This window comes from Barbus barbus (genome assembly GCF_936440315.1).
Source record: "Barbus barbus genome assembly, chromosome: 48".
Classification (NCBI taxonomy): Eukaryota; Metazoa; Chordata; class Actinopteri; order Cypriniformes; family Cyprinidae; genus Barbus; species Barbus barbus.
Window position 1 is genome coordinate 14,260,300 of NC_136726.1, and position 27,990 is coordinate 14,288,289.

The following is a 27,990-nucleotide window of genomic DNA, read 5'->3' on the forward strand; positions in this document are numbered from 1 at the left end:
TGCTGTCTATGGAAGGTCAGAAAGTTCTCGGATTTCATCAAGAATATCTTAATTTGTGTTCCAAAGATGAACGAAGACCTTAAGTAATCAATGACAAAATTTTCAGTTTTGGGTGAATTATCCCTATAAAATCATTTTAAATGGAGCATAGCAAGTTACACGGCAGAACAAGTCAACTACCCATCAAAAAAAATGTTATGCGTCCTTGGAAAATGTATTTTGGATCTACGAAAACTGAAGATCTCTGCCTCAAGGAAAACATACTCATGGATTCAAACAGAAATAAACAAACTACCATTTCAATGTGCATGAACATGTAAACACGAGCCGTGCAGCAAGTAAATGCAACATCAAGCGGTAAACACAAGCTAGAACTTACGCTCAGCGATGATCAGAGGGGGGAAGAAGAGAAAGTATCCCACCAGCTCGGCAGTGAGCTGGTTAAGGAGACCGCTGGACACAGTACCGTTCAACGGAGTGCTACCGTTCCACACCACATACACCAGAGTGACTGCCAACGAATTCCCAGTTTGATACGTGTTCAGAATCTGTTCGAAAATACAAACAAACTTTAAATCCAAATCCAACAAACAACTCTTCAGAGGAACGGCGTTATCAAACCTCGGAAGACAAGCCATTTATCAAACTTTGTTTTCAAGTTCAATTGAAAAACTACCTCAACAGAAAGAGTCCCATAAGAGTCCTCCACTTTCTCCTGTGCCTCAGCAAACACATTTTCCAATCGTTGCTCCATCATTTGGATGAAGCCGCAAGACTTGATGTTGTCCATTGGCCCAACAAACCTAAGAACTATATGTAGGAAAACGATAAACTGTTAAACAAAAACAGATTTCACATTCCAGTTACCAATCATTCTAGTTACCAAATTTTAACTGTGTAAAATGCAATTTCACTAACAATAAATGGCGGTGGTTTAAGACTGGTTGAATATGTAATGCAAAAAAGGGTAAACAAAGGGGCTCTAGCATAAAACTTGTCAGATAGATCATTTCCAGATAACAGGTTTTCCAATAAACTTCAATTGGAAAAGAATCGTACCCGTTTTGAGTTGCAGGTGGATGCCTAGGCTGGGCAACCATGGGGCCACAGGATTGGGAATGGCCAACACCACGGGGACATACTCTCTGATGTCATTCAATAGCTTGTCAAAGCCATAGGAAACTAAAGTGTCCATCACAACAGAGGCCACCAACACGGACTTCCCTCTCAAGACGTAGTAGCCCACAGTCACATTAGAAGGTGTGCAGATATCTCTTTCCAACTAGAGAGAACACAGATCATGTAAAATGACATGGATATATGGTAGTGTATATCTGACACTATTTATTTTTTCACCACTTTTCATCAGCTCTTTGGCTAGTTCTTCTTAAATGGTCCTAGAACACTACCATTCAAAAGTCTGGGGTCAGCAAGATTTTTAACACTTAAGATTTTTTTTTATTATTCAACAAGAATACAATAAATCGTTTAAAAATCAAGACATTTGTAATGTTGCAAAGGATTTCTAGTGTAAATACATTCTTTCACAGTTTCCACAAAAATATTAAGTATATTAGGATGATTTCTGAAGGATCATGTGACACTGAAGACTGGAGTAACAGCTGCTAAAAATTCCACTTTGCCATCACAGGAATAAATTACATTTTAAAATATATTAGAACAAATAATAATAATAATAATAATATGTAATAATATTTAAGCTTTTATTGCATTATTGATCAAATAAATGCAGCAGGGGTGGGCATAAGAGACTTTATTCAAAAACATAAAACATAAATTACATTTATAGTCTAACTTGTACGTTAAAATTTAAATCAATAAAAAATGACTAATTAAGTAAATAAATGGAACTAAATAATTAATGATTCATTGATTCATTATTAATAATGCATTCATAATTTTATTGATATTTAAAATTATAATTTTTAATAAAAGTTAAATAAATGGGCGATTATTTCTTAAAATATGAAAATCCATCATAATAAAACTACTAATTATTACATTTTAAACTACAGTAATCTAAACATATGACATAATTCGTTTTGATATTTACTTTGAGAGAATAATCACATTTTCCAAAATTATGAAAAAAAATAATATTTCTATTGTGCCATTTCCAGTCAAGCTGTAATTTTAACAAATATTATTTAATTGTGTGTATTTAGGACACATACAATTCTAGCTATTAAATTAGTCTTAGCAAGACAAAGGAGTCAGCCATTTTACTCGAAAAATATAATTTCCATCACAGAATGCTAAGAAACACAATACATCAACTGAGATGTGAAGGAAATGACACACTGTGGAAAAAAACACAAAAATCTCCCATGATGCATGGATAAATTAAAAATTAAAAATACTACTGTGTGTGTAAAAAGTGTACACAGTATCAATATTTGAACGAGTTTTTAGATATTCAAATATGCTTTACTGAAATCATATGCTGTTTTTATTTATAGTGCTATATTCGCACAAATGCTCTTACTGGCTTTGTTTATTGTTAAGCGCTTGAGGCAAATGCTAATACAAATCCCACATGAATAAATTTCATCATATTGAGCCAAGCTGACTGACCATCTCTCTCTTTTTACTCCAACATAAACACTCTCTCTCTCTCTCTCTCTCTGTTCATGTGTAGATAGTGATTGTGTCGTCTCCTGCTGATCACCTCCAGGGTCTGTAATGATACAGAACCTCTGATCTGATGGACAGTTGATGAGGAGGAGGAGAAAGAGGAGGGAAAAAAATCACAGTGAGCGAAACGGACGAATATAGAGACAGATTGAGTCATTCGGTACAGAGCTTAATAGACACAGACGGTCGCTCTTCAAATGCTAATAACAACCTTTTCAGTGGTCATTCATAATTAAAGAGACAGTACATCCAAAAATGAAAATTCGGCCATCATTTCCTAATGCTCAAACCCATGTGACTTGTATGACTAAATGACTAACAACTTAAAATTAAGAGAGTCATACAGGTTTGGAACAACATGAGGGTGATTAAATGATGACAGAATTAAACATTTTTGCAAACTGTTCCTTTAAATCTCTGTTTAGGCAACTGTGCTCCCCTCAGCACATGGTCTCTGCTGTTACCATGATATAGATTTTTTTATTTGCAGCATATGAGGTACCAGCGCTGCGCTATTTTTGGACGCGCCTTTTTCACGGACAGACGTGCGAATGCTCCTTAGTCTTCAAACCAAGTGTTTCATAAGACGGTCCTATCTCAACGCTTGAAAACAGGGAGATGTTCTGCACAATCACATTCAATGAGCTGCATACTGAACATAAACAGGAAACACCTCCCACATAGCCTCCCACCACATTGTCCTATGCTAAACTACAATTCCCATGATGCAACAGTGATAAGGTCCCAGAGGACTGTGGTCAAAGCACTGTGCTTATCTTGATTCTACTGTATAAGGCATATTTTACTGTGTTTCCAATGGCAACCATCTATTCTGATTAGTTCTTTTCATTATTTATTTAGCATTTCTTACTTCATGTTGTACTTGCAGTGGAAGAGAGAGAAAAGGATAAGCATACTACCATTTTTATTATTGCTGCAGAATATAGTCTGTTTACTGTGCACAGTATGCTGATTATTTTTAAATTATGCATTAAATCTTAATAGACAAATCTTATCAACCCCAAACGTTTGAACTATTATAACTGCATAGTGGCTTTTGGCTCAAAACACATGCAAAACCACCAACCTGAACACGGATGTTGCTGTCGTTGAATGCTTTCTGCAATGCCTGCGTGATACCTTTAGACAGGTCCTGTCTCATTCCAGATTCTAGGCGATTTCGTCGCATCTGAATGGACAAAACTGGGGAAAAAATACAACACATATGAAAGTCATGATTTTCTAAGCATCCTAAAGGGACAGCCATGCCTATAAACATGTCTGTTTTCAGTGAACATATGTTGGCTTCACTGCAGTGCATATGCTGTCACTGTAGAATGTGGGAGAGGAGGAGTAAAATTACTGCATATGGTAACATTATTTGCATTATAAAGCCTTTCACAAGATTAAGTAGATATGTGCATTTGTACATTGGTTTTGTCATATGGCTCAGTTGTAATGAGCTGAGCATAATTTAAATGTCAAAATGGATTTGTTAGTTAATTTTAATGCATGTTTGAATGTTTATTTATAATTTCATAGCTGTTAACTATTTCTTAAATGAAATTAAAATCTAATTGCAAAAACTGAAATATTTTAGTCTAGGCTAAACATCTGACTAAGTGTGCTTACATGCACAAAACACTGCGAACCAAAAAAAAAAATCAACTCATGTAAAGCCCAATTTATACTTCTGCGTCGGACGTGTTTCAACACAATCTACAATTCAGCTCAATAACCTGCTAAATTTGCTGTAATGTAATGTAAACTGCATTGATTTGCACTGATTGGTGGTGCATCTGTGCCGTAACTAAATTTGCTTTAGCGAATTATCGCTAAAAACAGCGCAGACGTGCTAATATAGTAAACAGGGGCTCACCTGTTTTCACCCATAATCTTTCGGTCACATTGCAGGTCAAAGGTGAACTGTCAGTTGGAGGGCTGCTCGGTTTAGTCGTGATACTTTCAGAGGTAGATACAGCGGTGGTTTGACGAGGGGTTGTTGTTGTCGTGGTTGCTAAAGTGGTTGTGGGTATTTTTGTGGTTGTTGGTGCTAGTTTTGTGGTGGTGGTAGTTGTTGTCGTAGTGGTAGTGGTGGTTGTCGTCGGTGGTTCCGTCTCGGTTGTTGTGGTCTGGGTGGCTTTCATGGTCGGCACGGTGGTCGTGACCTCTTTCGCCACAACGATGACAGTGGGCAGAGTCACAGTCGTTGATGTCACAGTTAAGGGCGTGACAGTCGTGGTGGTCACTGTGGTGAGCTGCAGACTGCCGCTGGTCACAGTGTGGGAGTTGTTGCGCTCTGAAGCGCCAGATGAAGCGTTTTCAGCTCTTTCAGGAGAGGTGCCGTTTAAAGCGGAAATTGAGACAGAAGTTGTCACATTGTCTGAGAGCGCGGCTTCTGTCTCTGCCACAATCATAAAAGAGGATCCCGGGGCGGTGGGAAGATCAGGGTTCCTGGGGAATTCACTAAGAGTCTCGTCTGAAAGCAGAGAACGTTTGAGTGAGCCACCTCAAAAGCAGGAAGTGAGATCGAGGACACACATGAATGCTCGCTGATGGTGAAGAATGACACACACTGTAGGACATGTGGGAGAGGATGGATGTAGCTCTGGGGGATTATGCTGAAGTGTGTAATTTGTGTGCCACTAGTGTCATCAAACCAAATATAACTGAAGATAATTATCAATTTTCCATTGATCAGACAAACAAATTCAATGAGAGTCGTGGGGCTAGTTGGGATGTGCACAAATTACATGCTTCAGCTTTAATGTCAACATGAAATCAAAGTTGACCCAATCAGGGTTAAAATAAAAAATATATATATTTCAGCTGGTACAACTTGATGTACTAAAATAATTAAACTGCAATAAAAATTATTAAAACTGTACAGAAAAAAAAACTACTTAAAATGGCAAAGCACAATAAAATTACTAAAAATGTAACATAAAAACAAAATATATAAAATATATTTATTAAAAATATGACAAATATAAAAATAAAAACTGATTCAAAGTATTAATAAAAACTATAATAGTATCTCAATGATACTAAAATAACACCACTGTTCAAAAAGGTTCCGTAAGGGCTGGTAATGCTCACCATGGTTGTATTTATTTGATCGAAAATACAGTAAAAAAGTGGTATTGTGAAATATTATTACAATTTAAAATAAACGTTTTCTATTTTAATATGTTTTCAAATATAATTTATTCCTGTGATGCAAAGCTGATTTTTCAACAGCCATTACTACAGACTTCAGTGTGACGTGATCCTTCAGAAATCATTCTAACATGCTGATTTGCTACTCAAGAGACATTTCTTTTTATTATTATTATCAATGTTGAAAACAGCCGTGCTGCTTCATAATTTTGTGGAAACAGTGATCTATTTTTGTTCAGGATTCTTTAATGAATAGAAAGTTAAAAAGAACAGTGTTTATTTGAAATAGAAACATATTTTTAACATTATATATATTTTTACTGTCATGGTTTTAAACAATCATCCTTGCTGAATAAAAGTATTAATTTCTTTAAAAAAAGAATATTAACCAATAATATCATAGTCTAATTTTTCACAGTCCAATCAAATCTTGATGAAGTCCTAAATTTGTTCACTTTTTACTCAGAAATATGTCACATTGCGCAAGTAAAATAGGATGCGAATGCAGTTTCATGTTGACTTTAAGATATTATTGTAAAAAATGTTGATGATGATAATGATGTTTATGATAACAGCAAACATAATGACCTTGAAAATGATGATGATGATGGTGATGATGATGAACGAATGGTGAAGAAAGGATGACAACAACATCAAATCAGCAAAGTCCCTGAAAAGAAACCCCTTTAAATACACCACTTCTTGATTTCTATTGATTCAAAGCCTCACAATCTAGCAGTACCTGTGCTAGTGGTCAAGACACTGTTGATTTTATGTGCCGGGGACGGTGGATTTGGCACTCTGACGGCCAGCTCCCCAGGGGACTTTTGATTGGTGCGATTGTCACTGTTGCCGGGTGGGGAGGGCAGAGAATGCACCAGCGCCTGAGGCTGTGTCTCTGCCTCTGCAACCTGCAGGGTCTGCACCGAGGCAAACACAGGCTGCTCCCTTGTGCTTTCTGCCCTCGCTGGTGGGGAGTGGAAGTCTTCGTTCTCCAGCAGCGACGAAGAGACTGTGATATTTGGGGCTCCGGTTGGGTCCTGGGAAGGACTGAGAGGTTGTCCTGATGCCTCCAGTCTTGCTTCATCTGGTAATGAAAAAGGAGATGTTATGGTGCAAAATCATAAACATTTACTATCTTTGTCTTATAGGAGGAAATGCACTAGAGGAAATCTAAATAATAAGTATGATTTCATTTGTGGAGCCAAGATTTTAAATATTTGACGGCATTAGAGGCAGCTGCATTAAGCTTGCAAACTTAATGACACACACTGTTATTTAATCAGCATTAATGATAATGTGCTGTATTAAATTGCTCTCAAGGTATTTGAGACAGAGAAAAAATTGAGAGAAACAAAATGATGGGAAAACAGACCTGCAGGCTGCCTCGCTGCCAACATAAGCTGTCTTCTAAGGGAGCATGGTGTCATGGAATGTTTAAAGTGACCGATTTTGAAACACGTTTTTTGCACCGAAGACTCGATTCACAATTTCCATAGAGTTTGTCGTTATCTTGATAAACTAAAAGCACATCACTTATAGTAAGAATAACATTCATTTTCTTAATCAACACTTTTGTCCTTTTCTTTTTTTTACAATACAAATATTTTAATACAAGATACATTTACAGCAAACCTATAAAAGTTAGATATTAAACTATTAAAACAAATCTCACTCAATTTTGTTAGAGTATGTTTAAAAAACAGTTTGTCAATGGGGTAAGAAAAATATTTTAAACTTAATTCAAGATTATAAAAAAAACTAGTATAATTATCTCTATAAAATATAAATGAATCTTGTGTTAAAAACATATAATGTATAGAACGTATAGCAATCGACATTTCTCTCTTCTGCCAGCCATTTTTAATGAATTTATTTAATCTAGCTATTTTTTGTAAACTCGTTTTTTGAGATGTACATTTATAAGAAAAATATTTTCAGTAATTATAAATATAAAACGGTAATTGTAATTGTAAACGTAAAACAAAATTGATTTAGTTTTATGCTTACAAGGAAACTACTTAATTTGAAATATATTCCCTGGAAGTTTTACAGTAAAATGTTTAAATTCAGTTAATGTATCTTATATTAACATTGTTACTGTAAAATTGCTGAGTAAGATTATTAATATTAATTTATTTTATTTATTTTTTTGCAGTGCAAAAGTGTGCATATAAAGTGAAGGCAAGTAAAGAATGTTTTAATGCACTTACTTAAAGTCCCTCTACAATAACATTACTCTCTTGGGTAGCTTTGAATTATTTAGCTTGCTAAACGTTTCAGAAAAGAAAATCACAGCAGCCCTTCTCTCGATTGCCATCCACGACTGTTGGCGAGTCGATTTGAGATGATTAATAATGTGATTAATCGACCTTTACAGCTCTTTACTTTATTTTTATCTTGGGGAACATAACGTGGCTGGAGTCATACAATATAGTGACTTGAGGACATTAGCCATAAATCCTTTAGCCAGAGGACCAAATTAGAAATGTGCAGGGTTTCTTGGGTGCTGCGAGCTTTCTTGGTCTCTTTCTCACTCTCTTACTGTGCTCCTAGTGAGCAGCCTAAAGCTTCAGTGCTTTCCTAACAGATTAATTAAATCACCCAAACACATCCATATGAGATTAGTCACAAACAAAATAAACATAATATTGCAACTTACATCTGCACAAAATGTTCCAAAAGCACAAGTAAATGTGAACGACGTGACTCTACAGATAAAGACAAATGGATGGATGGATGGATCTTTCTATACTATCAGTTTTACTATTATATCTAACATTTAAATGTAATCTGGTAATCTATCAAACTGTCTATCATAAAGATGGATGGGTGGATAGATTCCACACTATATTGCAAGAACAAAATCAAAACTTTTAACTGGGTATTAATATGATCTTTTACCAAGAAAACAAGACATATTAATTAAAAATGATTTTCTGCAGAATGAGTGTGTGTGTGCAGATTCTGTAAGCGGTCATGTTGAATTCCTATTCTCCAACAGATAGCCACCTGCTCTGACAGTTAGAACATATGGGATTGTCCTGATTAACAGGCAGCTAGAGAGAAGATGAGATGCCGTGTGAAGGGGGCTCTGGCTGTACATCCAACCCATCGTCCTAATGACTGCACTTCCTGTGAACGGGATAGCAATGAACTCTGAAAGCACTAGACATTAAGTATGCTTGTTGCCGGCCTGAGAAGATTTACATACCCCATAATGGGTCATGTGACTTGGGTCAGTGAGCTGAGCCAATCAAACTCTACTGCCAGGCAGAACAGAGTGAGTGGAAGACAGGACGATAGATGCCAAGATGGCTTCATCCATCACAGTCCCAAAGTGCGTGGCCTGGCCTCAAAAGGGTCCCACTGTCAATGCATATTGTTCTATATATGGGAGCTTTCTAATCAATGACGTCAAGTGTTAAAAATGAAGGACATGTTGTCCAAGCCGTTGTCCTGCTTTAATGTAACTGGAGATCAGTGGACTAGAAAGACATGGACCTTCTCCATTATGAGGACAGGTGGTGAAGGGGGCTGATGGGTAACAGGCCAAAGCCATTGAAGCCCATGAGGGAGTATATGGGGAACCGAAGCATGGAGTCACACCATTCCAGCAGGACAGATCCGCGTCCGTAGTCTATTCATAGATCCCATCTGCTTTTGTTGCATCTTGTGGCATTGCGAAGGCAACGGCATTACATCTGTTTATCAAAGTAAATATTTAAAGGGATATTTCATGCAAAAATTTTATTCCAAGCCAATACGAATATAACGGATGCTTTTTCCGTAGAATATCCTGGCCATTCGTTTTTCAACACGACGAAAGGAATGAGAACTGAGGCTGTCAAGCTCATAAATGACAAAGAACCACAAAATATCCTAAAAGCAAACATACTGTAAGACTCATGCACTATATCACAGATCTTCTGAAGTTTCTGTGAAAAACAGACTGACAGATAAGTAGATTTTCCCTGAAAAGTGATAATGTCCAATTTGTGAACAAATCAGTTGTGATTCTAGTTTGTGAATGAATTGTTCTTTCAGATATTTTCAACCCATTGATCCAATTCACAAAACTGATGATTGAGTCGTTAACAAATCAGACTGATATGGTTCTTGAGGTCTGTTCAAAATCTATGGCCTCAGAATACTAGAAATATGACACATGAATCACGTTGAATTCATTCATGTTTTTAATAATACATTTATGCTTTTGTGTCCATTTTAAGCCTGAAATCTCCAGTCCCCAATCACTGTTATTGCATGAAAGCAATAATGACATTGAGTAAATGACAGACTTTGAATTTTTGGATGAACTACCCGTTATGGGAAGCAGACTCACACAAGGGATTAATATAAAATCACAGAAGCGTTTATTGAACAGAGCAAGGAATGACTGGTGAGGATGAGTCTAAAGTTCAAGGGACTGATTACAGTGGAGATGAGAACGTCTTTGCCTTGCCAGGAACTCGTGGAAGCAGGGAGAAGCACACACCTCACTGGATGACTTGGGATCCAGGCTGGCAATCGCTGGAGGAGACTGACGCAGGAGATAGGACAAGATGCTGGAGAGGATACAGGAGGTAGGTAAACAAACAGGCAAGTAGCAGGTAAGTCGCTGGGATAATTTAAGGAGCCCACTTAATTGAAATGAAACATAAGCATAAGCCAAACAAGATTGGACGCTGGAGTGCTGTGAGGTGTGACTTTGTAGTGGATGGTGATGAGGATCCAATGACGTGCAGGTGTGTACAATCAATGATTAGGTGAAACCAGGTGAGGGCGTGCGTTGTGATTGGAGAGGGAGAAGGACAGACAGACTCGTGACATTACTTCCCCCTCCCGGAAGGGGGGGTAGGCGCCCTGGAGGCTGGTGTTGGGCAGGGACTCTGGGGAAGCCAGGGCGGGTCTGGGGACCCCGGCAGCCATGGCGGGACAGGAGACTCGGGAAGCCATAGCGGGACTGAAGACTCGGGAAGCCATGGCGGACACACAGGCCGTGACTACATGGCCCCCAAATTTTCTTGGGGAAGTTCCCCTCTGGGAGCCATTGAGGAGGAGCGGGCACTTGAGGGCGCTCGGGCAGCGCGGTCTCTTGGGGGCACTCGGGCAGCGTGGAGCTGGACGGAACCAGCGGAGACGTAGGAAGGCTGGACGGGACCAGTGGAGACGAAGGAGGGCTGGGCGGAACCAGCGGAGACGAAGGAGGGCTGGGCGGAACCAGCGGAGACGAAGGAGGGCTGGGCGGAACCAGCGGAGACGAAGGAGGGCTGGGCGGAACCAGCGGAGACGAAGGAGGGCTGGGCGGAACCAGCGGAGACGAAGGAGGGCTGGGCGGAACCAGCGGAGACGAAGGAGGGCTGGGCGGAACCAGCAGAGACGAAGGAGGGCTGGGCGGAACCAGCGGAAACGAAGGAGGGTACTCGCGAGGAGCAGGCACTGGAGGGCACTCGTGAGGAGCAGACTCTGGGGAGAGGACAGGAGCCGAGAATTCAGGGGGTACTGCCAAATCCAGGAGCTCCAGGGCAAGAACCGGCGGGCTTGTAATTGCCGCAAATGGCGGCTCTGATACTCTCGTAAACGGCGGACTTAGCTTCCCCGTAGATGCTGGCGCCATAGACTTCGTCGCGGACAGTGGAGACATTGACTTCGCCGTGGGCGGCGGTTGAGCTGAGTGAGGCGGTTTAGAATTACTCACGGAAGGTGGAGGGCTAGAATGAGGCGGGCTGGAGTGAGGAGCGGCTGATGGGCTGGAATCTGGTGTTGGCGCGTCCTCCATTTCGCCTACCTGAAACGATGATCCTGCAATCCATAAGGTGAAATTTAGGTACTGAACCAAAAACCAGCTGGGGTCTCCATGTGGCATAACCATTTGGATCTCTTCCAGTCCAACTCTAAAACCCTCCATTAATGTGAGATCGCCGCAGAGGGCTTAGTAACTGGTGGTAAGAAATTCCTCCACATACTCCACACTCCTGTCCTTCTGGACCATAAATAATGTGTATCCTCCAGAAAGATATTTCCTCCCTGGGACACACGTTTATGGAGGCTAACTCCACCCTCATCTTCGGTAATGGGTCCGATCTTCTGTTACAGGAAGCATACTCACACAAGGGACTAATATAATCACAGAAGCATTTATTGAACAACAGAGCAAGGAATGACTGGTGAGGATGAGTCTACAGTTCAAGGGACTGATTATAGTGGAGATGAGAACGTGAGAGAATGTCTTTGCCTTGCCAGGAACTCGTGGAAGCAGGGAGAAGCACACACCTCACTGGATGACTTGGGATCCAGGCTGGCGATCGCTGGAGGAGACTGATGCAGGAGATAGTAGGACAAGATGCTGGAGAGGACACAGGAGGTAGGTAAACAAACAGGTAAGTCCCTGGGATAATTTAAGGAGCCCACTTTGTTGAAATGAAGCATAAGCCAAACGAGATCAGAAGCTGGAGTGCTGTGAGGTGTGCAACTTTGTAGTGGATGGTGATGAGGATTCAATGACGTGCAGGTGTGTACAATCAATGATTAGGTGAAACCAGATGAGGGCGTGTGTTGTGATTGGAGAGGGAGAAGGACAGACAGACTCGTAACTCTACCCCTTTAGGTACATCATAAATCTAAACATTTTCTTGATAGTACTAAAAAATAAATATCACTTGCAAAGAGGATTTTGTTATTTTAAAATCACAGGTTTCTCTAAACCTGTGGTATATTTCATATTTTCTACATCATAAAGTTTTACAGCAAAGCAGATTAGGGCGTCTATGTGCACTGAAGCAGATTAAATGCTTTGACATGGAATGGGATGTCATCCAAATGGACACCCATCAAACCGCAGGAGAGAAAGCACTTTGAGCATTGCATATCAAAATTATTATTACACACTGACCGCAGACAACGTTCTAAAGTTTCATTGGAAAAAATGTGCCACAAAATCCTAAAGAATATAGATACATATAATTCACTGCAGTTTAAAGCTAAAATGAACACCAGTAATTAGATAATTGAAGTAACTAGATAACTGATTTATTTTCACGCAGTTCATTGCACAATGCTATGTTATGACCTCAAAGCACTTGATGTGTAAACTAAGATATTTACACATTTGCATCATATAACCAACTTTATAGTAAACATGCTCGGCAGCACACCTGGTTCAGCATTGCATTCAGGGGCGCTTGGGTAGAAGTCCCCTGAAACGCCAATCATGACTTATAGAAGAAATCTTAAAGGGATAGTTCACCCAAAAATGAAAATTCTGTCATTAATTACTCACCCTCATGTCGTTCCAAAACCGTAATAAATTGTTGAATAAGTTATTTTTTTTATTTCTTTGCACACAAAAAGTATTCTTGTCGCTTCAAAACATTATGGTTGAACCACTGATGAACCATTATTTTAACGATGTCCTTACTACCTTTGGGCCTTGAATATGGCAGTTTTGTTGCTGTCATTTGGATTTCATCAAAAATATCTTAATTGGTGTTCCGAAGATGAACAAAGTTCTTCTGGTTTGGAACGACATGAGGGCGAGTAATTAATGACAGAATTGTCTTTTTTGGGTGAACTATCCATTTATATGGCATAATTGTTAAAGCAAATGCTTTTTGTTATACTTTTGCCTTTGTTAACAGTATTGGTTAGGTTTAGAGTAGGGTTTAAGTGGAGAATAATGCACCAAATTAGCAAAAAAGGTCTTCTATCATTCTTCAAAAACACCCGGTTTCTATTTTTCAACTTTCAACATGGTAATACCATGGATTGCCAATGATGGTGTCAGGTGGTAAAACCATGGTACTGCATGATTATATTTCAATAGCATTCCAAAATACGTCAAAGAATACCGAAGTATATTCTTAAAAACACATTGGGGATGAAGGTCTGTTCTCATTTTTTAGCAGTTTAGCACCATGTTTATTAATCATGATGTTCAAAACACCAATTATGCCACTCAGTAATGGTAAATTAATTATGTACAGGGCATAGCACATACTGTACCATAAAATTTGGCTATAATGAGAGTGGCTTGTTGCGACTAAACCACGAAGAGCTGCCAGCAAGAAAATAAAAAAAGAAACAATTGACTCCCATTTCAACAAACTGCTCTCAGCAGGGCAGGGCTGGATAAGGCCAGACTAAATTAAGACAACACAGCACATTTGCTTTGGGTATTCTTGTTTACATTCAGATTCTATTCCTGGAAGTTCTTGTTTCAGACACCTGACAACGGGTTTGAGGTTGATTAAAAATGACACAATTTTCGTTTTCATTTGAACTATCCCTTTCAAGCATAAAATCCCAGATCTGTCTTCCTTTTTCTTAAGGGAAAGGAAAAAGATGCATCATAATATATGAACAGCCGGTGCAAAAACAACACCTTAGGGCCTTCCTTAAACTAAGCAACAACCCACATCCTTCAGTGTATTTTAAAATGCTGTGAGCAAGGAAATTAGGGGCATGGCGGACACGCACATCCCACACACACCAACACCATCACTGTTTTTAGATGAGGCAAGGGATATATCTGAGAGACAGGGAACAGTCTGCTCTTGGCGGGAGCTGAGGTAACAGCAGTGGCAAGCAGATTTGAGATTTGAGCTGTATTAAAGTTTATCCTTCTGCTGATGGCTATATGTGTTTTTAGAGTTGATATACGGCGGCACACCTGCTGAGAACACAGGGATGGGTAAGTGCTGCAGAGCACAACCCATCTTTGAATAATTCAATCGCTGGCTAAGCATCTGGTGCTCCGTCTAAAAGCAACATGACATGGCCGAACTCTGCATCAATGTCTGTGTTAAACATAACTAAATAACACTAATTAAGAACCTGTGTGTAATATTAAATTTAACACACTGTATTTAACTCATAGTTAACCCTCCAAATAATCATACATTATTTACCCTCATGTCGTTTCAAACCCATATGCTATTAGTTTTTCTGTGGAACATGAAGATTGTTAGACAGCTCTTTATATACATAACAAGGGGCAATCATTTTAACTTAAATATTGGTCTTGTCCTAACACAAACCTATTTTACAGCTTCAGAATACTTTAAATAAAGTGCACTATCCATCTAGATCACTGTTATAATACATTTATACTGCTTTTGGTGTTTGTTTGTTTTTTTGGGGTGGGGGATTCTAGTTTCTTCAAGATTCTTCAAAAATTCTGTCATGGTGCACTGAAAGAAATAGCAACATATGAGTGTGAAATAATAATAGTAATAAAATTTATACTAGCAATAAACGAAACATTAAAAAATATGTGACCCTGGACCACAAAACCAGTCTTAAGTCGCTGGGGTATATTTGTAGCAATAGCCAAAAATACATTGTGTGGTTCAAAATTATCGATTTTTCTTTTATGCCAAAAATCATTAGGATATTAAGTAAAGATTATGTTCCATGAAGATATTTTGTAAATTTCTTACCGTAAAAATATCAAAACGTTTTGATTAGTAATATGCATTGTTAAGAACTTCATTTGGGCAACTTTAAAGGCAATTTAAATTTAAAAAATTGACACTTAAGACTGGTTTTGTGGTCCAGGGTCCCATATAAATAAATTAGTATATTTTATAAAATATATAAAAGTACTTGATGTAATAAAATAACTAAAAGAAAAACATGAAGAAAAATAAAAACTACAAAGACATATTTGAGAAAACTTACCAAAACTTTAAATGAAATGAAAAGAGAAAATACAAAAAAATAAAAACTTAAACTTAAAAAAAACTAAATATTTTCAAAAATCTATAACAGTACAGGTGCATCTCAAAAAAATAGAATATCATGACAAAATAAATGATTTTGTAACATTTAAAAAAGTGAAACTTTCATATATTATGGATTCATTACATGTAAAGTAAAACATTTCAAAAGTTTTTTGTTTTAATTTTGATGATTAGATCTTACAGTTCACGAAAGTCAAAAATCCAGTATCTCAAAATATTATATTTACATTTGAGCTTCATTAAATGACCATCCCTACAGTATAAATTCCGGGTATCTCTTGTTCTTTGAAACCACAATAATGGGGAAGACTGCTGACTTGGCAATGGTCCAGAAGACGAACATTGACACCCTCCACAAAGAGGGTAAGTCACAGAGGGTCATTACTGAAAGGTGCGGCTGTTTATAGAGTGCTGTATCAAAGCATAGTAAATGTAAAGTTGACTGGAAGGAAGAAATTGTGTAAGAAAAGGTGCACAAGCAACAGGGATGACCGCAAGCTTGAGAATACTGTCAAGCAAAGCCAATTCAGACACTTGTGAGAGCTTCACAAGGAGTGAACTGAAGCTGGAGTCAGTGCATCAAGAGTCACCACGCTCAGACGTCTTCAGGAAAAGGGCTTACCAAGCCACTTCTGAATCAGAAACAACGTCAAAACCATCTTACTTGGGCTAAAGAGAAAAAGAACTGGACTATTGCTCAGTTGTCCAAAGTCCTCTTTTCAGATAAGAGTAAATTTTCCATTTAATTTGGAAATCAAGGTCTGGAGTCTGGAGGAAGACTGGAGAGGCACAGAATCCAAGCTGCTTGAAGTCCAGTGTGAAGTTTCTGAAGTCAGTGATGATTTGGGGTGCCATGACGTCTGCTGGTGTAGGTCCATTGTGTTTTATCAAGTCCAGAGTCAATGCAGACATCTACCAGGAGGTTTTGGAGCACGTTATGCTTCCGTCTGCTGACAAGCTATATGGAGATGCTGATTTCCTTTTCCAGCAGGACTTTAGCACCTGCCCACTGTGCCAAAACCACTTCCAAGTGATATTACTGTGCTTGATTGGCCAACCAACATGCCTGACCTGAACCCCATACAGAATCTATGGGATATTTTCAAGAGAAAGATGAGAAACAGTGGATCCAACAATACAGATGAGCAGAAGGCTCAATAGTGCCACAGCAGAGCCACAGGCTGATCGCTTCCATGCCGCACTTCACTGATGCTGGCGTTTGTGCTAAAGCCCCAGCCAAGTATTGAGTGCATACTTTAAAGAATTTGAACTTTTCTGTTTTGCAAATCTTTTTTTTGATTGATCTTAGGAAATATTCTAATTTTGAGGTACTGGATTTTTGACTTTCATGAGCTGTAAACTCTAATCATCAAAATTAAAACAAAAAAACTTTTGAAATGTTTTACTTTACATGTAATGAATCTAGAATATATGAAACTTTTAATTTTTAGATGCACCTGTATTTCAATGACAATAAAATAAAACTGTTGAAATGGAAGTTTGAGTTTGTCTCGTGACATTTATTTATTTTCTTTCATAATTTCACCATCATTTCCTGTCTTTTTTCCACTGTCATGTTGAAAAAGTAGCAAAAAGGCCAAAACAGAGATAATATCATAATATTTATATTCATCAGTATATTCTATTGGAAAGAAATGAGATGCCAACCAAATAATCAAGATTGAATCCTCTTTCACTTGAGCAGGAAACTTTAATCCATTTCCATCATCCATCCTCAATTATTTTCAGAATGAAGTTACGTGGCCATAATTAAATAAATATTATCCATCTAATAAACTAATCAATAAGGTTTTTGTATAAAAACAACCAAATGAACTGTGACGTTATACTTACAAGCAGATTTCACCACACAATTACAGTAAAAATCACTGAAATACAATGATTTTTACATTTAAATCAACATAAATTAAACCATATATCATTGGGGTTTTTTCCAGCAGAGTAATGAAAATTAGATCTTTGCATCACAGTAATGAGAATGTAAACTGGGTAGGAAATGTGCTTAAAATAATGTCACCGGTTTCTCCCCGCTTTACATCACAATCCTGAAAAGTGAGCCATTGAGCTGCTGTAATCATAAAAGCTGTGGCTCCGTTTAGCTGAAAGGATGATGACATAAATTATTGACGAAGATACAAATACAGATCTGATTAAAATAACAGCCTGTACCCTTCCAGCCTCTCTAACTGATGAGGCAAACACCATCACACATCTGTGTAAGCATCACCGGGCAGGGGCTGATTGGATAAAGGGGGTCATGTGACTTCCTTGCAGGGCTCTGGGTAGGTCATCTAGTCCCCGTCGAGTCTGTGGGGGGGAAACAGTGTATATGCGACTGACTTACACTAATCATATTCTTCACCGGAGGGTTAAAAAAGACAGATGATGTAGTCGGAAATATTACATCATCTGCTATTTAAAAATTCAAACATATAATGGAGTGCAAGAACAACATAAACCAAAACAATACGCATGCAATGACTGATTTATTTTGACTCGAGATGAAATTAGCAATCAGATGCCGAGTGCTCGACATGCCAACACAGCAAAAGTGAAATACTGCAAGCCCTCACGCTACTTTCCCATCAATCCTTGTAACGGCATGTGTCTCCTCAGCCTCCTGCGCATACCTGCAGGCTCAACTGATGCTTTTCCGTGTTTGTTTTACTTTTCCCAGCCTCTCACTGCATTACACAACTGTCAGAATTGGTTAGTTTCAGCTCTGGCATTGACTGGAAGTGATACACATTTTTACACAGTGTGGAAAAGATTTCATATTCCCTTCTGAAATGTGTTGGAATATTCAGGAGCTCGTGCAGGACACCTTTGATGCACTTGACTTCAGAGTCTCAAGAGCAAAGCAGGTTATTGCAAACCCCATTAAAACTGAATGAGTGTCTCGCTCTCTCAGGGGGAGTTTGCTAAGAATGAATAGCGGCTACTGCTAGCATCATTTCATGCATGCTTTGTTATTTTAGTGTCAGTGTGATTTTTAAAAAATGCAAATTGCTAAAAAGTTACTAAAAATAACCATAACTACTACTATACATGAATTTACTTACTTAAAGGGTTAACTCAAAATAAAATATTTTGAAGAAAATTAGTAGCCAAACAGATGATGGTCCCCATTGCCTATGGAAAAAAATACTATGGAAGTCAATGAGGACCATCAACCTTTTTTTTTTTCTTTTTTTCAAAATATCTTCTTTTGTGTTCAATAGAAGAAATAAACTTAAACAGGGTTCAAACAATTTTCTTTTTCAACGTCTGATGCATATGGCACATCTGGAAACACTTCAGGAGTTTCGAAGTCGCCACTGGATTGGTTGAATTATACAGGATTTCCGGGAGAGTCGCGTTCTTTAAAGTTCCACCTGGAAACAAAAACGCTGTGGCGCCAAACGAAACTTGATTGGTTGCTTTACCTGTCAGTCATATGGCCTCTTGGGTGTGCCTTGGCCATTCAAAGCGGCCAAAGGTCCAAGACCTTCAGCCGTCAGTCTGAAGGTCTGACTACGCGAGACTACCAACTTCAAAACTGTCCGACATTGTTGTTTTACCCTTTCTCGTAAAGGGCGTTTTACTTTCTTTGCACCTTCACTTTGTAAACTCTGGGTTGCATCGCAGAGCCAGTGCAAGATGAGAATTTGTGGTTCTTGAGTGAATGATCATTGAGTGATCATTTCGCTAGATAAGCCCCTTATTCCTTGGCTGGAATCGCATAGAGCCCTTTGAATCTGCATTGAAACTGCAATTTGGACCTTCAACTCGCTGATCCCCATTGAAGTCCACTATAAGGAGAAAAATCCTGAAATGTTTCCCTCAAAAATTAAGGTTTGAGACATGAACATCTCGGATTAGTAAATTATCAGGAAATTTGAATTCTGGAGTGAACTAATCCTTTAATTTAAACACTCACGACAAAGTGTTATTTCAGCGCATTTAGCACATAGTTAAACTGGATTGCAGCTGGTTAGTGGATATAGATGCAGGTTTAACTGCTGTAATGCAGCACAGAAAAGTAGCGCAGCTGTTTAGTGAATTGGCCCCTCAGTCTCTTTCCCAGTTTTCCAGACCATCTCTTATGTTCAAGCCAATCTGACCCCGAGGGAACGGAGCAGAGCAAGAGAGAGTCCTTGAAATATGCATTCTGCACACGAATTCCACTGAATATTATGGGCTTTAGCATAGTAAACATGGCATGGCCACATAACATCAGCCTTCTCTGGAGGCAAAAATAGATAATCCCATTCCTTTTACATGGCATCATTTTCCCCAAAGGATTTTTTTTAGGGTAAAGCCAATGACGTCGGAGGTTCAACAAGGACAGAGCTCATTATGCATAAAGCTCCTTTCTCCTTTTTCTCATCTAATGAGCACTGTCATGTGTGAAATTCCAGGTGTGAACATAAAGCGCAGTACTTTTCTTTCAAGCTACGAAGACAACAGTTTAGCAATTAAATATATCTAAGGGTAGGAACAAAATCGAATGTGGCGATTCTATCAACAAGAACAAAGACGGTCGTCTGATTTAATTATACAAGCAATTCCACAAGCACAAAGAGAATTATGCGAATGCACATGCCTAATTAGTTCAGATATTTGCTCCGGTTTTCCCGCATGTTTGCTGGAACGACATTTTGACTAGTTTTCAAACACCTCTAGAAGGCCACAGTTATGAGTTACGTGTAAATTAACAGCAGAGTAAAACGAGGACGCAGCTTTTGATCAGGCCCAAAAGACAGCCAGACATCAGACACCGAAAAATGAACATCTGATCTGGAGCTTTGAAGTACTTCTGAAAAAAAATTAATGCACTAAACTAAAATTAAATTACCAACATGCGCCGCTATACCAAAAGCACCATAAAACAAGAGATGTCTCGGTTTATGCATCTATTGACCCCGTAATGCCCCTTTTTCTTGCCCACAAACCAGATTAGCCCCTCCCCACATAAATCTGAGGAGATTTTCAGGTGTGAGCTGGCACACAATTTCATTATGGGCTCTCCGATTTGTCTGGCAGGGGTCAGCATCAATCCCTTGATCTAAGCGAAATAGATAAAAGTGAGGGAGTAAAAGGGAGCAAAACGATAACTCTTTGTTTTATGGCATGGATTATGGACATCATAATCTGTTCATTCATTAACAAAACAGATTAAATAAAACATATTTGTTTGTCATCGCTCCTGGCAAAGGAACACTTTTAGGGAGAGGGTTGGCATCAGATGGCTGGATCTAAGTATTAACTCGATGCACGTGACCTGAAAATGACTGGCTTGTGTTATAGCAGATGTCCTCATAGGCAAGTGACAAACAAGAGAGCTGTAATAAAGCAATAAATGACCAAGAAGCTGTATAATTAATACAAAACATTAGGGATCAATATTTTTCATGTTATGGCTTCCAAAGGATAATGGATGATGGTAAAATTATCTTTTAAAATATGTATTATATATTAAAATATAATATTTTGTCTAAATAAATTAGTGCTTTCAAACACGATTAATCTCATCCAAAATAAAAGTTTTTGTTTACATAATACATGTGTGTATACTGTGTATATTTATTATGTATATATAAATACAAACACATTCGTGTATATATTTAAGAAAAAGATGTTATGTTTAAATATGAAATATATTTATAATCTAAAATATAATAATATAAATATATAAATAAATATATATATATATATATATATATATATATATATATATATAGTTACTATTTATATATACATAATAAATATACACAGTACACATACATTTATTATGTAAACAAAAACGTTTATTTTGGATGCGATTAAATCGTTTGACAGCACTAATATAAATATAAAATAAAACACTAAAATTATTAATGAAAATATATATTATATATTCAATTAATTAATTTAGTTTAAATGTAAAATAAATAAAATAATATTAAATTCAACAAGTGAATTTAAGCATCATAACATTATAATGGACAGTATGAAAAATGGATTATCATTTTGATATTTGCTAAAGATTTAACAATGTTCTTGAGTTTTTGAAGATTAATACAAAAAAAAATACAATCACCAGCCAATAATCAGTATTACAACAGCATTTTAGTGGCAAGTAAAAATAAAAACATATTCTACGATTATAAAAAATAAAGTTGAAATATTTTGAGAATAAAGTCAAAATTATGAGAAGAAAGTTGTAGCAATTTGAGAATAAAGTCTAATATTAAATTAAACTTGGAATAGTTTGAGTCAGAATTACTCATAGGAATATGAGAATAAAGTAACAAAACAAGGTTAAAATCATAATGTTTTGAGAATAAAGTAATATTTTGAGACTTTTGACTCAAAATATTTTAATCTCACAATGATATGACTTCATTCTTGTAATCTTACATTTATTTATTTATTTATTTTTATTATGATTTATTTTTGACAGCATTTAGTGGCACTAAAATGCTGTCATATAATATGGAGCCCATATATCATCCAACAGAAAATAATTATGTCATGCAATAAATGTCAGATCAAATACTGCAAGTTTAAATCTGCTTCGTAACAATTCCAAATGTCACAATATCATATTGTTCATTTATATCACACCGTAACATACAAATACCTCCAGAAACTGCAAAGCAAATGCAAATCATATCAATTTTATGGAATAAATACTGTCAGATCCCATTATTCATACCTAGTTTACGTGTTATCGTGAATGAGAATTCAAAATAAAGTATGTTAGACTATCTACGCTAGTCTAGGCCTACACTTGAGTCTGAGTCATACTAACAAAAAAGTAAGTACAACAGTATTTTTCATATTATGAAGAATTACCCAATAAACTGCCAAGGAAAACAATCTCTAAATATTTTTGCTCCAAACATCCTGAATCCACAGGTCAAATCATAAGATGGAAGAGGTGGTGGGCAACCTGATTGAAGCCATTCATCTCTAGAGATGGGCTGTTTGCTAACGGCTTGTCAAAGCTCTGTACTGATCATCCATCAAGACACAGTCACTGTCGTCGCTACTGAACTCATAACTGCAACAGTTATTTCAGCATTAGATGTGTATGTTTGTCCCAGGCATGCATATATTGTTATAGAAAAACATAATCACCATATATTTGTTACAACGACTGAGGAAAGTTGATACGAATTGGGGGTATGCATTTTAGCACCCTCATGAATTTGCGCAGGCTAAATAAGAATTATAACCTTTTGAATATATGGAAACAGAACGAGTGCATCAGATTCGACATAATCAACTTTCACACGGACTGTTTCGCTAATGAAGCATGGAATTGTCGGAAATGAGAACATGTCAGCTGTGAAAACGGTCAGTCAGGGAAGCGGATCGGCTGCTTTAGTCATAGCTGACATCAGCAGATAATTAACTGGTTCAGGACTCTAGTGGCAGTAATTAGACTGAGAGAAATACGTATTAAAAGACCGACTTCTGTCCTACTGGAAACTGTAATTGTGCTTCAGTTTGAGGCGCCACACGTCTAGTTGTTAAAATGTGATATTTTAGCATTTCAACACTAGTTGTGGTGTGCAGCATCTTTTTCCTGGCAGGCGCGGACCCTCTGGAAAGAATCCTGGTGCTAACAAAGCTTATTCCAGCTCTAATGTAATTCTATGGAGTGTGTAAAGACAAACAAAATGGATGGTTAAAGTACAAGCCAAAAGGCTTAAAAAAGGCTTAGAGTAATAAAATCATGCTCTTTATTTCGTTTTTTCACCTTCGCTGATACAATTCACTGACGATTTGACATCTGTGTGGCCACATTGGGAATTTAAGAAGACACTTTGAGAAATAATGGAAAGGCAGCACTGTATCGATATTCCTTCAACAGTATGGTTGGAGGTGTGTTCAAATTATGAATTATTATTGTATTATTTATTAATTAATATAGATCTATATGAATAAAAAGATTATTAGTATTTCTATTACTTTTGTTAATATTTTAATGAATTATTATTCAATGTATTAAACATCTACAATTAATTAAAACCCTAACGATTTATTAAATGCATTTATTAAATTACACTTTTCCTAATTTTGTAGATATTTACAGCCTTAGCCACCGAAAAATGCCTCAATATTCTGGTTAGGGGTGTGTTTAGAATATGAATGATTATTTTTTTTTATTATATTGATTGATTGTTATTTACAGTATTATAAACTTCAGGGGTTGTTAGAATTATTATTTATATTAATTGTTAATTAATAGTGTTTTTTATTATTAATAACAATTAATTCAAATATTATTAATAATGTTAAACTTATAAAACCCAAATAACTTAACATAACACACTCTTCATACTGTAGATAATTACAGCCTTAGTCAGAGAAAAATGCATTGCAAGATGTAAAAATAATATTTTTTTTTACTTCTAAAGCCATTTTTGGTCATGTCTATTTAATGTTTTACTCATCTCCCACTATAATATATTGTCTTGAAACTATCTTCATATGATTTTCTCTGCAAATATTATTATGAAATCAGTATATAATGTAATTAATCTGATTAAATTTTATAATCGATTGACAGGCCTACTTAAAACATAATAATAAGGTTGTGCCAACCTTGTCTTTAAGCATATCAATATTTCACAGTAATGCAATATTTTTATGTTGCAAATCATATGAATGGCAGTATTAATGTAAAGAGCTCTCCCTTTGTTCTCAGTCATTTGAACAGTACATGGCTGTGAATCAAAGACTCCTGCTGTTGTCACTGCATGTTTTTTTTTTAATGCAGTTCTCCTCTTGAGGGTGAACAGATGGGTTTTGCAGTGAAGCTTCAAATATTTTGAGAGGATCAGATTGACTGGTCCGTGTTTTCAAATGCGAGTTATCGAACAAAACCACCACGGATTTCTTAAGAAGCACTGAGAGACCCGCTATAATAATTACACCCAGACCACAGAGGAAAATACACTATGCCTACTCCATTAAAACTTGGCTATGGTTCCCCGTTACACACAACCTTTCAACTGATAGGTGACAAAACAACAATCCCACAAAATAGTCAATTAAAGCATGAATCCAGTTTAGTTCTGTTCAACTAATTGCTGAACCCAGTCACTGCAGGTCTGAGGCCACAAACAGGCCTTTGAAAATCAAACGGAGCAGTTCATCACTGTCATTCTGGTAATACACTCACTCTTTCCACTCCGATTTAAAAAAAAGTAGATCAGTTCCCATGGCAACATAGCACAGCAGGCTCCTGTTGGCTAGCAGGAGCATCACTGTAGGGGCATTGAGGAGAGATGCCTCATCCTCAGCAAGCCACAAGTGTGTCTGGCCATACGCCATAGCCCCAGCTCAAAGCCAAAAGGACAATGGCGGTTTTATGAATGAAAAGGCATAGGCTCTTTACCTCTGTGTATTAAGCCTATGGTCCAGACCGATGCATGTCTGCGTGCACGAATAAAACTAATCTGGTGTAATTCTAGTTTTAGAAATGTATTTATCTTGTAATTCTAGCTTTAGAAAATCTAATCTGCCTTTTTGATATCTGTGCTGTTTCGAGAAAGGTACGCCATGCCTGGAGTTAGTTCACATAATCACACTTGTTTGCACAAATTAAATCATTTTTTGGTTAAATGCGCTTCTGGTCCTCAGGCAAAGGTGAATGGGGTTGGAAGTACCACTAGAAATGTCTATACTTGAGTATCATTTTGAGGAGGAATGGGGATGGGGCCAAAGGTCAAGGATATTAGGAATAGATACAACAATTAATATGTCAGGAGATGGCCAACAACATGGATTTACTTTGCTACTGTCACTGACGTAGACTGAAAATCAATCGTTTTTAAACAGCTCTTTAGAATACTTGCTTCTGATTGGTTAGCTGCATCGTTCAGCAGTCAACTATTAATGAATAAATTACTATTGTCAAGTATAACACTGTATAACTGACGGCTTATCAGGAAAACCAATGTTTTCTACTGGCTGTGCTGACGTTATTTTTTATTTATTTATTTATTTAGTCATTTAGCAGACGCTTTTATCCAAAGCGACTTACAAATGACAGATTACGTTATGTCTCTCTGCAGTTTCTACAAGATAATACAATTATTCAATAGCTCAAATATTTCATGGCCATGTAATCACTTGTTTGGTAAATGGATGCTTTTAAAACTTCCAGGGTTCTGAGAAGTGAAAGTCGTCTTATTGGGTAAAGTTTTGTAATTGTTAATGGAAACCACAACAAATATACTTTTTGCCTTCTCATTTTATCCAATAGAAAAAGACAACATCCCCAGCAGCGTTTCTATGACTTTTCTAAAGAGGGGGAAAAAATATAGAGATAGATTATGGTGGTCAAAAGAGAGAAAGACGTCAAATTTTCCATGACTCGTTCAGCCCTTGTGTTGGAAACACCCACACAGCAGCATTAAAGAGTTTAGTGACTATGTTATTTAACACAAAATATAGTGTCTAAAATGCATTTTTTAAAGAATAAAAATATAAAAGACTTTGATTTATGATGTATAATACCTGTGGATACGAATCATCACAAGACCCCTTCTTATGTATTTTTGACACAGTTAACACTTCTTGGTTCCTGGAAGATTGTAAGAATGTTGGTTTATGGTTTTTTTGAATTTTTTTTTTATTTAAATCTAAGCTTGTCTTGGCTTTCTAAAAGAATTACAGCAGTAAACTGCAATTCCAGTTGCCATCTCAACCAAACTGTTTTTGTAGTTTTTTTTTTTTTTTCCAGAACTGTGCCATACTGAGTACAACAAAAACTTACAAAAATGACAATTATATCATTAATTTCTCATCCTCATGTTGTTCCAAACCCGTAAGACCTTTGTTCATCTTCGGAACACAAATGAAGATATTTTTGATGAAATCCGAGAGCTCTCTGACCCTCCATAGACAGCAAGGGTACTACCAAATTCAAGGCCCAGAAATGTAGTAAGAACACCACAACGTATGCACATGCTTTGATCTGAACATAAACAGCGCAGCGCATGCATGTTCTGTGTCAGCAGCACCATGCATATACATTGTTTACATTTTGATCATAGCATGCGTATGCGTCTTGATACTCTCCAAAATGGCACCGGGGTGAAGCAGAGGAGGGGAATTGTTGAATAAAGTTGTTATTTTTGTTTTCTTTGCACACAAAAAGTATTCTTGCACCTTTGATGTCACATGGACAATTTTAAAGATGTTCTTACTACGTTTCTGTGCCTTACTGTGGTAGTACCCTTGCTGTCTATGGTTTTGTTATTTGTCCTCGCAGCGTATATATATATATATATGTGTGTGCACACAATCATATTTTTGTGCTCCAGTTTGGAATTTGCCATTTCTTCAGGTTTACATTTAGCAACTGTAATTCACTTGCACGTGTTCATGCACTTGTGCTGTTTTGTCCAACTTTGAATGCCCTGCATCTCGTTCCTTAACTAATTCAATGAACAAACATGTAGTTTGTCTATGAAATCAATAAACAAAACATTTTGTTCATGGTACGGAAGTGGACGAACAAAATATCCTCAAGCCTATACTGTTTGTGCGCTATTTTAACGAATTGGGAATAGACTGGTGATTTCATTTATTGTTTTATTCATTTTTGTGAATCAGTTGTTTATATAGAGAATCGATATAACAGAAAATGAATGAATCGATTAATCTTTTTGGTAATTCAAAGGATTCGAGTCACTGAGCTCAATCAAATCCTCCAAATCCCTTCACCTCTGCTACTTTTCCATATTCCCGAGTGCGCAAAATCAGCAAGAACTGAAAATAAATAATATAAATAGCCTATATATCTGAGGAGCGCCCAGCACTGCAGCACTGAATGCCGCGATCAGACATCACATGCTGTTTATACACAAGTGCTTCAGAGTGATGGAGGGCTACCTGCATCTTGTGTTTGTCTGAGAGGTTCTGCCACAGGGAACGAAACATACAGCAGACAAAACAAACACACAAGCGGCTAAAATCGAAACAAACATATACTCATTATGACTCATTAAAAGATCGTATTCATAAGAGGGCCATCTTATATTCCGCATTGCGTTTAACAATTAAAACAATAGAGTTCTACTGAAATGATTCCGATTTCTAAATTTAAATTCAATCGTACAGTTTCAGAAATGAAACATAAACAAAAGAACCTTTTTTGGAAAGGCTTGGACACTCAAACAGGTTGCCAACAAAATAACCCAATATATATATATATATATATCTCACCGTCTATGGCAAATATGGACGGCACCAGAAGCAATGTAATTCCAACAGATATCAGACACTTGGTCCACACTCCGTCCAAGTCAACACATTTTCGGCACAAGGACAAGCCTATCCATTCCGACATGCCTTGGGTTCCAGCGTTGCCATTCGCGCTACCGGAGCCCAAAATGTAGAAATTGTTACGCGCATTTCTTGGGGCCAT

At 37.2% G+C, this 27,990-nt stretch overlaps 1 protein-coding gene across 1 annotated transcript in view; it reads right to left on the minus strand.

Annotated features, from left to right (window-relative positions):
• LOC306866865 (UPF0606 protein KIAA1549L-like) overlaps positions 1-27,990 on the minus strand; it is a gene marked incomplete at its 5' end in the record, with an annotated part of 68,880 nt that extends 40,890 nt beyond the window's left edge. Inside the window, 7 exons of the mRNA XM_079412264.1 lie at positions 380-548; positions 677-810; positions 1,060-1,282; positions 3,743-3,858; positions 4,535-5,134; positions 6,557-6,901; positions 27,789-27,990. Coding sequence (XP_079268390.1) covers positions 380-548; positions 677-810; positions 1,060-1,282; positions 3,743-3,858; positions 4,535-5,134; positions 6,557-6,901; positions 27,789-27,990 — 1,789 coding nt within the window. The remainder of the gene's footprint in view (positions 1-379; positions 549-676; positions 811-1,059; positions 1,283-3,742; positions 3,859-4,534; positions 5,135-6,556; positions 6,902-27,788) is intronic.